Source organism: Octopus bimaculoides, chromosome 18 (assembly GCF_046866305.1).
Source record: "Octopus bimaculoides isolate indiv1 chromosome 18, ASM4686630v1, whole genome shotgun sequence".
Lineage (NCBI taxonomy): Eukaryota > Metazoa > Mollusca > Cephalopoda > Octopoda > Octopodidae > Octopus > Octopus bimaculoides.
This window is the reverse complement of record NC_142945.1, coordinates 29,126,170-29,141,569: the sequence shown is the minus strand read 5'-3', so window position 1 is coordinate 29,141,569 and position 15,400 is coordinate 29,126,170. Positions and strand designations below refer to the sequence as shown.

General features: G+C 37.2%; 1 protein-coding gene across 15 annotated transcripts in view; it reads right to left on the bottom strand.

The window, feature by feature from the left end:
• LOC106867760 (3',5'-cyclic-AMP phosphodiesterase 4C) overlaps positions 1-15,400 on the bottom strand; it is a 702,494-nt gene that overhangs the window by 13,823 nt on the left and 673,271 nt on the right. For all 15 annotated transcript variants that reach the window (XM_014912735.3, XM_089365944.1, XM_089365946.1 and 12 more), the window contains 5 exons: positions 14,368-14,567; positions 13,476-13,574; positions 13,112-13,276; positions 11,380-11,479; positions 285-439 (listed from right to left, as the gene is read on the bottom strand). In XM_014912735.3, the coding sequence (XP_014768221.1) occupies positions 285-439; positions 11,380-11,479; positions 13,112-13,276; positions 13,476-13,574; positions 14,368-14,567 (719 nt within the window). The remainder of the gene's footprint in view (positions 1-284; positions 440-11,379; positions 11,480-13,111; positions 13,277-13,475; positions 13,575-14,367; positions 14,568-15,400) is intronic.

Here is a 15,400-nt window from a genome sequence, read left to right as displayed (position 1 = left end):
CAAACAATGTGCATGTGTAAAATTAAAAATATTTTATTGGTAATAATTTACCAATCACACCCTGTATATATAATGGCATTATACAATGTCTTGCTACTCGTGTTATTCAGTTTCATCATGAACAATAAATTTTCCACTTAAACACTGTGTCTGTGAATATTACTAATTATAGATGGATAAAAGTATATGATTATATTATTCCTATAAAATAATGTAAAACATTGTGTCAGAAAACAAAATTAATATTTGATTGATTATTTGACAAGAAATTAATATAAATTTACCATATCTATAACCATCTTTCGTAATGACTGATGTTGTTTTCTTGAAAGATTTGCAAAAATATCACAGTTTTCTTCTTGCAGAAGTTTAAATGCCACAGCTAGATGGTGATTCTCTAAAACTGACTCATCATTATACATTAGGGCAAGTTCAGAACCTGTAAACAAAATAAAGTAACAGTTAAACTAGAGATAATTAAATGGATGCTATTCAATTTTCTACACAATTACTATACAATAATTCATAATAAATCAGAATTTTCAAATCTCTAAGAAAATTTACATTTTATTGAAAACAATCACATTGCACATGAGGTGATATATCTTTCTGTCTTGTGTATGTATGTATGTGTGTATATATATATATATATATATTTATACACATATAGATGAGAGAAAAGAGCACTCAATGCAATCCAAAACCTGAAAGAGTTGGGTTCTCCGGTGAAACTTGAATCAAACTGTTTTGAATAATATAATAATATATACTATTAACAGTAAAGTCCAATCTTGCTTGCTTGCTTGCAATGTTACACAGCCAAACTGGTGCATAATGGGAAAATACTTTGCAAGTAAAGTGTTCTTGAAATGTGAATATGAACGGAATAAAACAAGTTTTGTATAAATCGGACCAGTAGTTATTGAGATATTCAGGGTTTTGGGGTATAAATACCCAAAACAGGGCATAACAGGAAAATACTCCGAAAATAACTTCACCTTGAAAGGGAAGAAACTCTAACCTTTGTATTAGACACACTATGATAGGCAAAATATTTTTAAGTGAAAATGACTTTAAAAATACGGTAAATGTTTTGTAAAAGACCCGTCAGTGTGAAATACTAGCGCGTTCTGACACCACGTAACAGTGGGTGTATGGACAGGCACATGTTTCTGCGTATATGTATTTGAGTTTATATGATTACATGCCTGTTGTGTATATATGTGTATATACTTGTATATGTACATGTATATCTATATACATCCCTTTAACTCCCATGTTATGTATGCCCTCACTGTACCATTGACACTCATTCACTTATTATCCTTCCTTCACACTGTCCTGTACTCCTTGAAGAATCATATCTACTTCACTTTTTCTTCAAAGATGAAACTAGTAACTTCTACCATCTTTTACCTTGGATTTTCCTTGATACTTCAGCAATGGAACAGCAAATGAATATTATTGTTAGTTAAGGATTTCATTAATTCTTTGACTATGGAACTAACAATCAATATTATATTTCTACTTTGGACACTCTTTAGTTATTGAACAAACTGGTAACTATTCAACAAACTGGTACCCTTGTTTAAGGATATTCTTTATTTCTTTATCTCTCTCTCTCTCTCTCTCTATGGTGATGGAATACTTAGCTTACATGAAAATTCTTGCTCAATAACACATGCTCCACATGTGTAGTTATTCTAGAAACAGCTGTAAGAGATTTTACCTATTTACTATAACTACTCTGCACTATGTTTAAATTACAAATTATAAATAAAAAGCTTTAAAGTGATACCACTTTTTGTTTGCCTGTTCTCTGTTTTTAACATACATATATACATACATATGTCAGTCCGTCCACTGGCATGGGTGCTATTTACATGACACAGGCATTGGCCTTGACTACGTTTTCACTTGGCTTGGCAAGTCTTCTCAAGCACAGCATATCACCAAAAGTTTCAGTCACTTGTCATTGCCTCTGTGAGGCCTAACAGTCAAAGATCAGGCTTCACCACCTCATCCTATGTCTTCCTGGGTCTATCTCTTCCACAAGTTCCCTCTACAGCCAGAGATTGGCATTTCTTTACACAGCTGTCCATGCATCACATGACCATACTAGCACAGTTGTCTCTCTTGCACACTACGTCTGATACCTTTCATGCCCAGTTTTTCTCTCAAGATGCTTATACTCTGTCATACATGCATGCTGACATTGCACATCCAGTGAAGCATACTAGCTTCATTTCTTTCAAGCCTCAGCATGTCCTCGGCAGTCACAGCCCACATTTCTCTGTGATGTAGCATGGCTGTTCACACATCATACAATCTGCCTTTCACTCTGAGGGAGAGGCCCTTTATTACCAACAACCTATTCTTATTCTAGCAGTTATGCTCTTGGAGCATCCACCTCTACTGCTGATAACCTAGATAACGGCTCCCCACTCTGGCATTTGATGGAGTCTATTTTCTGTACATTTCTAGTGCTTATTGTACCTGTACAATAAGCACAGACAAAGGCTATTTTCCCTGTAACCTTCCTCTGATATCGCTATACCTTTCATGTGTTCTTAGCTTGCACTGGGTACATCTTATGGAGTTTCTACCTATACCTTTTCTACATATTGAGCATGGTCATCTATCTGAAGAGATTTGTGATTTTCCCACTTTCCTACTTACTGAGACTTTGGTTTTTGGTAAATTAACTCTTTGATTCTAGACCTTGCTTCCACACCTGAAATTTCTTCTCTAATTCTCGTAGTGATTCAGCTCTAAGAACAAGGTCATCAGCATAGAGGAGCTCCCAGGGGTAGCTCAACTTAAATTCTTGTTATTGCTTGGAGGACTATGAACAAAAAGGGGCTGAGGACTGATCTCCGGTGAGCTCTACTTGTAGCATGAATTCATTGCTATACTTGCTGCCAACCCCCACCTTACTGATAGCATCCCTCTACATGGCTTGTACAGGTCTCACCAACCACTCTCACCAGCCAGGAGTGAGGGACTTTGTTGAAGGCTTTCTCCAACAAAGACAAAAGCCAAGTACAGGGGGTTATTTTTGGCTTGGTACTTCTGCTGTTGCCCCACCAGGAATATATCAATATATACACACTCACAATTATGTTTACTCACTAAAGTTGTTTAACCTAATATACATTGTCTAACAGAATGATAATAAATTAAGAAGTAAGAATTAACAGGAGAACTCTGAAGATGAAGAGGAAATAAAATGGCAGTTGATGGTCATACATAGAAAAATATCTACAAAAGACCATGTGCTTGAGCAAACTAAATGCATATGTTAGACAATGTATAAAGCAATGAGAAGTAAAAACTTAAAATTAGTTTTTCAGCAACTTAAAAGTTTGTTCACTATCAAAATGTCCATTGAGTAAAACAAAATATGGAGTCATTCAGCTTAACAAAAATATGTTTTACTAAAAGAATCACGTTTTAGCAAGCTAGATAAAAAGAAATTTTTACTAGAAATACTAGTTAAATGTACATTGTCAATTTGTGTTTCTAAAGCAAAAATTACTGTTGGTAAAAGAAACAAAGAGAAAAATAAAATGATTTGCTAAATAGCTGTGTTTTTTTTTTTTTTTGGTGAGAAGGGTATATGAGTGTGAATGTCATCTTCGACGGCAAAAAATAGTTTGTTTACATTTTCCCATTGTAGAGTGGTGTCAGCAATGGTCTTCTTTAGATTCCTGTTTACAGCTGCTTTCTTGGCAGGGTAAAGTTTGTATTTATTGATTATAGTAGACTCACTCGAGCAAAGAAACTAATTTTAGCAGGAAAAGAACTGATTACTTGCGACTTTGTGGGCATCATACAGAAATATTGTTTTCCATTAAGCTCACATTTAAAACAATAAGCTAGCTGTAGGTTAGACTAGTCATGTAAATTTTTGCAGAAATAAACATCATTTGACTATATCAGTGGTTCCCAACCTGGACCCCTGGTGGTCCACAAAGGTAGTACTGGGGGGGTCTGTGAACTAAATTCAAAATTTCATATATGTACTGGGTGCTCTTTATGTGGCATCAACACCAGTGCTTTTTTACATGTTGTAGTGGGCAGGTTTTCTTGAGTACAGCAATGAGCCACACACACACATATATATATGAATATATAAAATGGAGGGGATCCAGAGATAGTATACATCAATTGTTAGACATTATATTATGTCTATTTATTTATTTTAAACAATTATATATATATATATATATATATATATAAGGATGAGCATATTAAAAGGGGTCCATGGGAAAACTCATTTAAATAAAAGGGTTGGAAACCTCTATTGGGAACCACTGGACTATATAATTGCAAGCCACACTTCCACTGCTCAATAACGATAAACCACATATATCATCATCATCATCATCATCATCATTTAATGTCCGTTTTCCATGTTGGCATGGATTGGAAAGCCTTGACAGGAGCTGGCAAGGCTAGGGGCCCACACCAGGTTCCATTGTCTGTTTTGGCTTGGTTTCTACTGCTGGATGCCCTTCCTAATGCTAACCACTTTACTTGGTGCTTTTTACGTGGCATCAACACCAGTGCTTTTTACATGTTGTGGTGGGTAGGTGTTCTTGAGTACAGCAATGAGCCACATATCTCGGTTCTCCGTCGTCTCCTTCACAAGGCTCAGTGTTTTGAGATCAGCCTTCAATACTTTATCCCATGTCTTCCTGGATCTCCCTCTTCCACAATTTCCTTCCACTTTAAGTGGTTGGAACTTCTTTATGCAACTGTTCGTGTCCATCTGCATCACATGACCAAATCAGTGTAGTCTCCTTTCTTGCACACTGCATATAATTCTTCTTATGCCTAACTTTTCTTTCAATACACTTGTGTTCTGTCAAACATGTAGCATTGCAGCTCATATACATGCATCATACACTCTTCCTTTCACTCATAGAGAGAGAGAGAGATCTTTGGTTATACATACATGCATACATACACACACGCACACACACACACATATATAAACACAAACACACACACACACATGCTCAGACATGATACTAGCATCTTTTCCTGTTTCTTTCTTGCTACCTTGCTGAACCCAAGTGTAAGAAACCGACAAAGGAATATCTATGTAGACATTTGACCAACTAGAAATATCAACCAAACAGCCCTTCAAATTTCACCTTATCGCTTTAAAGACGATAAGAATACATTGGATAGTATAATCCTTGAATATACAAGACAGTCGTTACAGCTTGAATGCATTTGAACACAGGTCTGCTCAATCAGGGCTGATTTGGTGTTAAATAGATGAGAAGTACATGCATCCGTCACAGTTCTCATGCCACTACTACCACTAGCACCACCACCATTACCACCACATTCATTTTTTTTAACTGTACTTTTTAATGCAAGCACTGAAAGGTCCTAATATTAATTTCTGTAATATCTTGTCTATGGTGTACAATATTCTCACACTTGACTTCCCCATTTCTTCCCTTACAATTTTAGATCTAATTCTTTGATGTCTCAACCTGTAGTAACCCTTCACACCACAGGTCTAAACAACATACTATATATATTATAACTTTAGATGATTTTTAGACTATCATACTGCTCCTCACACAAATTATTACTGCATGTGGGAGTGTGCTGTGTGGTTTTCAATTCAGTAAAAGCATTATATAACTGGAACAAAAGATTTGTGGGTTATACCCAATTGTTTGACTAAATATTTGCATGCTATATGACTGTTGAACTAAAACTGACCTAGAGCTACACAACAACAATGGAATGCATGTCACCATAGTTACACCAATTCACAACAAGTCAATTTTAACTATATAAATTCTACTCTGCCAATCCTGTCCATTACTCTGAAACTCTTCCTTCTTAATGAAGAATTATAATCACTTTGATCTTTAAGGGTATTTTTTCCGAGAAAATAGGGGTCACACTACGTGATTCTAACTAAATTCTATCCCTGTCTCTATGAACCAATAAATTAACCCATTTACCACCAACATTTCTAAAGTAATTGAGATGATCAGAAACAATTCTTTGATTCAGAGAACCTCTAAATGAATGTGTTATGTTTCCCTCGGGTGACTCGTAGAGATAACACAACGAGTTATACAATTTAATTATTACATTTATTGTTCAATTACATACAAAGAACGCACTCACCCAATGTTCGTTATGAATAAACAAAAGTCATGTCCGCCATATATATATCAATGACATTTTACTACGACAGTCCCACAAGACAACAATGAAACAATGAACTCAGACGAACCACATGACACACGGAATGTCAGACGAATTACATATCTAACAGTCCATATAACACCTCCCCACTGAAATTGATGCTACACAAGAAGTATCAACAGCAAAGTCTCTCTTGGGTTTTACGGGTTCTCTTGGACCGTCTTGGGTTGTCTGGTCCATACTCTGGAACGGGTAACATGGTCTTGGGTCTGGTTTGTCTTTGTGTTAGTGGCACAGTTTCCGAGATCTCCATCGGGTGATCTGTTGCAAATTCAAATACAGTGTTTTCTGCATCACCAGGTTCATTGTCTTCCTCAGTTGTGTACCGCGGTCGCAGCTGTTCCCAGTGTCGTCTCCACATCGGGCCATGAGGTATGACCTTCACATTAAAGCAGCGAGTACCCAATGACTTCTTAATGATTGCTGGTACCCATCGGGGATCTTTGTCTCGGTGAGGTCCATAGTATAGTGCATACACAGGATCTCCGGCCTTGTACTGCCTGGTAACTTTAGCGACATCAGCCGAGCTTGGAGTCACCTGAGACTTAAGTGCTTCCTTAGACTGTTTGCCTTGAGCAATGTGTGTTGGCGATGGCAGCAGAGAATCAATCCTTGTTCGTATCTGCCGGTTATTCAAAAGTTCACTTGGAGAGAATCCACAGGATGTTGGTGTTCTCCGGTACTGCATCAAGAATTCTTGAAGTGCTCGTGTTGGCGGAAGAGAAGACTTCCTCAGAGCTTGTTTGAAGGTCTGCACCAAACGTTCCGCTGCTCCGTTGGTAGCTGGGTGGTAAGGTGCCCCTGTCAGGTGTGTGATCCCGCGTTCTTTGCACCAGCTCTGGAACTCCTCAGACGTAAAAGTTGGTGCATTATCGGTGACCAGTGTGTGAGGAAATCCGAAGTGCGCAAAGTCTTCCTCAAGCAGATTCAAAGTGGCTTTGGAGGACGTGGAGGAAGTAGGATGAATGCATGGGTACTTGGAATAAGCATCTGTGATCACCAGCCAATCTCTACCCATAAAATTTATTGCATGGTCCAGATGTAAGCGGCTCCACGGCTTTTCTGGTAACATCCATGGGTGAACTGGAGGCTTAGATGGCTGCCTTTGATGTTCGTTACATGAATCACATCGTCGACTGGCTATCTCTATAGCAGCATCGATACCAGGCCAATAAACAGCAGTTCTTGCTAGTTGTTTCATGCGTTCCATGCCAAAATGTCCAAGATGCAGAAGATTGAGGATCTTTGGCTGCAAGCTATGTGGAATCACAACTCTAGATCCATGTATAAGGCATCCATGACAGATACTAAGTGAGTTTGATAACTTACGGAACTTGTTGACTTCGTCATTGATCTCCATGTTCTTTGGTGGCCAGCCTTCACTGACGAAGCGCATCACTGTAGATATCACTGGATCTTTCCCTGACTCTTGACGGAGGACGTTAGCATCCACAGGTTGGACTTGAATACTAAGAGCTTTGATGGCACACACCATGTCTATGTCTTCCCCATTTTCCTTTCTGTCAAAGTCGTTGTCATCACCGAATGGCAAGCGACTGAGGGCATCAGCATTGCCATGATCTGCTGATTTCCGATATTCAATGGTGTAGTCAAACTGGTTCAGCCACAGGGCCCATCGTGCTAGTCTGTTAGCAGCAAGAAGTGGCGTCCCTTTCCTCGTACTGAATAGTGATGTCAGTGGCTTGTGGTCAGTCACGAGTACGAATTTACGACCGTACAAATACTGGTAAAACTTCTGCAAGCCAAATATGATAGCTAGGGCTTCCTTTTGAATTTGACTGTAGTTACGCTGTGCAGAAGTGAGAGTCTTGGACATATTGGATATTGGGCGCTCGCTTCCAACAGGATAGCGGTGAAACAGGACTGCTCCAATACCAACGTTTGATGCGTCACAAGCCAGTCCCAAAGTTTTGTTTGGATCGAAGTGTATCAGAAATTGACTTGATGAAAGTACATTTTTCAAGTGATCAAAAACTGACTGTTCCTCATCTCCCCACTTCCAAATAGTTGACTTTTTTGTAAGGCAATAGAGTGGCTCTGCTATACTGGCTAGGTTTGGGATAAACTTTCCATAAAACTGAACTGAACCTAGGAAAGATTTCAAGCTTGATTCGTTCGTTGGAGATGGCATCTTTAAGACTGCTTCGACTTTGGATCCCTTAGTGATCCCTTCAGTCGACAAAATGTGTCCAAGGTATTCTACACTGGGTAGTGCAAACTGGCACTTTTCACGGCGACATCTGAGTCCATTGTCGCTTAGACGTGTGAGCAGACACTTTAGGTTGTTTAAGTGACTGTTTGCATCTTTCCCACTGACGAGCATGTCATCCTGGAAGACGGCCACTCCAGGTAGATCATGGGTCAGGTTTTCCATGATCTCCTGAAAGTAACCAGGTGCTGACTTGATTCCGAAAGGGAGTCGTTGTTGCAGGAGTACTCCACGGTGAGTGCTGAGTGCGAGTCTGCGTTGACTTTCTGGAGCCAGCTTGATCTGATTATAGGCATCAGCAAGGTCTATCTTTGTATATCTGAATCCACCTCCGAGTTTCTGCATCAGTTCAGCAGGGAGTGGCATTGGATGACGGTGATCAGCAAGTTGGTCATTAATTCCCACAGAGTAGTCACCACAAATCCGTAGTTTGGGCTTCAGGTTGCTTGAAGCGTGTGCTTTACGAATCAGTACCACTGGCGTTCCGTATTCATTGAATTGGACTGGCTTCCAGATTCCCTTGGCGATGCCTTCTTCGTAACCTTTGGCCAGGTCATCACGAAGAGCAAATGGGACCGGATGTGCCTTGTGAAAGACTGGTGTTGCGTCCGATTTGAACTTCACTTCCAGTTCAAAGTTCTTGAGACATCCCAATTCTTGCTTGAAAAGATCTGGAAATTCATCACACATGTTGTGACAATCTTGCTGCAGGGAAACATAGGGCTCGCTTGAGGTCTTTGGATACATCCCTTGTGCACCTTCCCTCTTAGCTTGGCTGTCTATGCTTTTCAAACCTAGAGCAGTGTCTACGGAAATTCCCAGAGTCTGGATAGCATTCCGACCCAGCAAATTAAGATCAGAGATCTTGGTGACTATGTAAGGTATAAGATCCTGCTTACCAGTTGTTGGATCCTTGGTTTGGCCCATGAAAGTTCCTAGAACAGGCAGGTTGTGCTTGCTGGCAGATTCATAGCGATGCTTGACATCTTGCAGCTTTGGTCTTCCAAGTTGTTTCCAGACTGACAAGGAAACAAAATTGCCTGTAGTAGCAGTGTCCAATTCCATTGTGAACAGTCTGTTCTGGATTGTTACTGGCACAATTAAACTATGAGTGTCTCGGGAAACTTCACCTAGGATCGCCTTGACTAGCTCAGCTTTTGTGATTCTTTTCACGGGAGTTTGTGAATGACCATTGCGTTGCTGATGTTGTTTTTTCCTACACACCGCTTGCAAATGACCCTTTTTATCACAAAAATGACATTTGGTTTCCCTGAAAGGAGTCTGTTGCTTTGTGGGCCTTTCCACATCGGTAGCATTTCTCCTGGTTTGTGGAATAAGACTGCTGATGTTTCTTTTGAGGACTCTTATTCCTGTTCTGCTGGACCTTGTACACCTGCTTGGTTTTGGAACTGTATACAGTTTCTTTTGCAACCTTTGCTGCGTCTTCAGTCTCAATGGCAACCTGGACAGCACGGGCAAAATCTAGTTCTGAGTCTTTTATCTTAAAAAGCGCCTTCAGAACCGCTTCATTGTTAACCGAACATATGAATCTCTGTCTCAGAGCTTCATCCTGTGGGTTGGTGATCGCTGGAAAATCACAGGTAGCTGCATCCTGGCGTATACGTGCTGCCAGCTCCTGGAGAGTTTCGCCTGGCTTCCGCTGCATATCACTCCAAAACTTGAAACGCTCTCTCACAATGAAAAGTTTAGGGTCGAACTGTTCCTTCATGAAGTCAACGATTTCGTCCATTATCAAGTTGTTGATATCTTTAGGCGGATTTTGTTGGGTAGCCAGATTAGCAAGTTGTTTGTAAACAGTAGCAGTCTGATTGGTCAGGAACACTTATGCCATGCGTTTTTCAGGTACAGCATTAGCAGCCACAAACGTACGGAATCTTGACCAGTAATCAGGCCATAGTTCTGTCGCTGAATCAAATGCAGTAAATGGTGGAATCGACACTGTTGTTGAAGCAGCTGAAAAATAGCCACTAGAATCGCCTTCAACTTGTCGAGCACCAAACAGTTTTAACAGAGCGTCCATATCTCTCTGATGTTGTTGCATTTGCTTGTCCATTTGTTCCCTAAACAATTTAATAAGTTCTACTGTCTGTTTTTCAGCCATTGTTATTACGATATGTATCCTATCGGTCCTATCGGCGACGCCAATAAACTCTGTTATGTTTCCCTCGGGTGACTCGTAGAGATAACACAACGAGTTATACAATTTAATTATTACATTTATTGTTCAATTACATACAAAGAACGCACTCACCCAATGTTCGTTATGAATAAACAAAAGTCATGTCCGCCATATATATATCAATGACATTTTACTACGACAGTCCCACAAGACAACAACAATGAAACAATGAACTCAGACGAACCACATGACACACGGAACGTCAGACGAATTACATATCTAACAGTCCATATAACAGAATGGCTCCAAAAAGCTTCATTCACAGGGATCCATTTTCCTGTCTTCAGCACTTTTACCTTCCCTTCCATTATATTAAATTTTTTTTTTTTAAATCAACTTTAAAAAGTCAAAGTTTAAAATTAAAAGTATTCTATTTCTCTAGTATCAGTGCATGACTGTTTTATATTTCTCTGTATATTTATACATAAACTAAACTGTATTAGTGCTACATTAATGAATGTCAGGCCATCAACTATAACTGTATTATTTAACAAGTGCTTTATTATTTTAAAATATTGAATCTAATTCCTCTTGATAGTATTGTATGGAATGGGGATGGGGAGTTATAACAAAAATTAGTTACTTAAAGAGATAAATTCATAACTGATGATATAAGATTAGATCTATGAACCAAAATCATTTTAATAACTAAGTTAAGGCATAATACAAAACTGTTTCAAAGATAAATAAAGAGCATAATTACTTGTGTTGACTAAATATTGATTTGTCACACCCGGATGGTCAACATCATGAATAGTACAGGCAAATATTGCTGCCAACACTTCAAGATCAGTGAATACATTCTGGAATCAAGAAGATATTGATACAGAATTATACTATGATATTAAATATTAGTAACAACATATAAACTACATAATAAAAATTTCTAAAATAAGTGCATAGTACTTTAGGAGGGACATAGTAAATTAGATTGTCCCAGTCAAGTTTGAACTCATAATGTAAAGGAATTTAACAAGGGGGTATCAAAATGTTCCCAGACTAGTTATGTTGCATGCCAACAGATGGCAGCACACAGTTGCAGACACAGTGAGAGCTAATAGAGACTTCATGAAGCAGTGTGCCAAATGATATCACTGTGATTACATTCCATGTTGTGAAATTTGTGTTTTTGTGATCACATGTATACTGTAGTTTGTGATTTTTGTCATGGAAAAGAAGGTGGAACAAAGAGCCAATGTGAAATTTTGTGTTAAACTTGAGAAGTTTGCTACAGAGAAATTGAGTATGTTTTGGCAAGCTTACAGTGACAAGGCAATGGGTTGTATGCAATGTTTCAAGTGGCATGAGTGCATGACAGTGTTGCAGCTCAGTCAAGAGCATGCTCATTGATTTTTTTGACATCCACAGTATTGTGCATCAAGAATTCATACCACAGGACCAAACCATCAATCAAGAGTTCTTCTTCAATGTTTTGAAACATTTGAGGGAAGGCATTTAATAAAAGTGACTGGATCTGTGGAGTGCAAAGAACTGAATTCTTTACAACAACAATGCAATCTATCACAAAGCTCTCCTCACTCATGAGTTTCTCACCCAAAACATGGTATCAGTTCTGTACCCACTCTTTTCCCCAGATTTAGTGCCTGTGCACTTCCATCTCTTCTCCAAGATGAAAATGCAGCTCAAAGGTCGCCATTTTATCTCTGTTGTTGAGATCCAGAGTGAATTTCAGAAGGTCCTCAACTCACTTACATTAAACAACTTCCAGGCCAGTTTCCAAAAGTGGCAGGAATGCTGGAATGGTGTATTACTGCACAAGGGAATGATGTTAAAACTTCGGTAGATAAATTATTCTTTATTAAATATAATTAGTCCGGGAACTTTTTGATACCACCTCATAAATACTGCAATACTCCAGGATTGTATCAATTCTGCCACTTTACAACTGCATAATGCTGATGATGATCATGACAGCAACAATAGTAATAAAAATAGTTTCTATTTTAGGCACAAAACTAGTAACTATTATGAAAGGAAGTTAGTTGATTACATAGATCTGAGTACTTGACTGGTACTTTATTTTATCCAAAAGTGTGAAAGATGAAATTGACCTTAGTCCATTGTAATTAATGATGATGATGATGATGATGATGATGACGAAAAGGGAATGAAGGAAAGAGAACAATAGAAATTGTAAAAAGATTAAAATCTAAGCAAAAAAAAAAAGGTAGGGTTTAGTTTTGATAGTAACTTTTATTTTTTAATTTATTTTAATAAATGTTTCATATTGTATTTTCATGAATTATCTGAACATATTCGATTGCTCAATCCATTTTTCAATGCCAGGTAATTATAAGTCAGAAATATTTATTTTCAGCAGAATAGACTAGATGACAAAATTATACATTAGTTGAGGTAACCTATCAAGTTAACCATTCATCCAAAACATGAATTATTTATAAAAATATATTTACCTCCAAAGCAGATACTGATAGTAAAACATGAGTTGATTGTGTAACATCTGCTGCATGCATAGCATTATGGTAAGGAACATCACGGTGGTAATGGTCTTCTAGATGCATCAAGTAGGTTACAACTGTTTGGGCAGGAATTTGGAAGGTTTTCAGCAGATTTCTCTCCTGTAAATTATTCAGATAGTAAAATTTATTTTGTCTTCAGTTCAACACTGGTTAATAATTATTGTTAATTAGGCAATATAGTTTAAATAGAATTTAAATAGAAGTGCATCATATGAAATTAAACTGAATTACAACAGAAGCTTCAAAGCTTCAGTTACTAATTTTAAGAGCTAAATAAAGTATAAATTTGATTACAGACCTGTAATATAGTATATGTAACACAAGTCAATGGTCGATTGTTAGAATATTCTGAAATCTTAAACACGTCTATTCCCCACTTGTCAATATCTGCCAAATGCTAGAGAATGAGAAGAAAAGGTAGTCATATATGAATTTATAAATTGTTCATTTGAGATGAACATAATGTACAAAATATACAAAGAAACATCTTTAATCCTGTGCAATCAAGATTCATGCTGATGTGAAAATACAGCCCCTATCATGAAACGATTTCTTAAAAAACTTTCCACCCCGACCCGAATCAACAGATCCCCAACATCTTATTGTGAAGCAAAGTGTAACAGCAATATTGAAAATCTAGTTGGTTAAAACTGGATGTCCATTCACTTGACCAGCATCAACTGGTGTGTTTTAGTTTTGCCTCCCAAAACAACACTAGTGAAATGCTGAATGCTACACTCTTAACATTAACTGATACCAGCTGGATGATGATTGAGTCTTGATTGGTATTTCATTCAGGTTTGGATTTCACTTTGCCAGGATCACCAAAGATTTGCATTATTTACTGTGATACACTAAATGCCCTAAAACTTGCTTGTATTAAAGAATATAAAATATTCCTTACTATTAATTTAAAACAAATCCCGTCTTCATCAATTTAATAAACTGGGGTAAATTGCAGGAGAATGCAATTTTTAAATTAATAAGATACCCTGGCGCTTGAACTGAATAAAATGGTATTTTTTTTAAAGCTTATAAATTTATGTAATTCTCATAACTAATACACTTTATATTATTTTGAACATTTTAAAATCTCTCTTTTATTTCTTTCTATCTTTCTGTAGATTTTCTTAATCAAATGTAATTAACTTTATTAAATAATCCTATTTCAAAGAACAAAAAAGAAGTACCTTCCCAAGTTCTTCTCTATGAGGCGTTTCCACACCATGTTTTGGAACAACACCTGTGAAACTGTTAGTATGCTTCAGTTTCCGTACTCCAGATATCTGACACATTGGTCGGTTCTTGTCTTTTTGAAATATATCTTTGTTTCCTGGTCTATCTGTATCTTCTACCTTTAATGTTGGCACATCTAATTCCTGTTGTTTATCTGAAATAAAACAGATTGACATTAGTTAGATATGTTGAAGCTTCGAAGCATCAAATTTTATAGTTAAACATTCTTTTCTACAGGAACTGCTCCTTAAAAAGGGAAATATACTTTAGTTGCAGACTAAAATCCACAAATTTTCATGGCAAACCTATATTCTACATGATACTGCTCAACATCCTCAAAAAAGCATAACAAAGTAAATTAAAGAAACTTAAGTAGACAATCCAAAGTTAAAATCACAAATTCTAAGATATTATTCTTCATATATGCTTTAGTTTATAAAAAAATATCATGAGGAGATATGAAGGTAGAGAATCATAAGTTTTGGTTCATAAGTTCAACATCTATTTTGAGTAGTGTGCTTTATTGCAACTAAAATGGATTTAAAATTATGAACACAGGTGTAAAATCTAAAACAAAACAAAAAAAGTTTAATTACATAGGACAAAAAAAGATAGTAAAAGCTAAGAGAGTTATTAATATAGCTAAGAGAGTTATTAATCTTAATATATAAATCTGAAATTGTGTGTTTGTGTGAAGCCTTTTTGAATGTTTATAGAAATCCACATTTTCCACTTTTTCGTAAAAATATTTACATCAATGGAATTTTCTCGATCTGAACTTTCCAGTGCAGTAATTAGATTTTTTAAATTCCGTTTACTTTGTGTGATTTAAGGGAGATTTGGCTGTCGTTTCTAGCAACATTTATATTCCTTCCCTTCTCCCTGTACCGGCGTTGTTATAGGGAGTAAGAGTAAAAGAGGGAGAGGGAGAGGGAGAGAAAGTGATACATACAAAGTCATAGATTAACTTGGTTACATTTTACACTC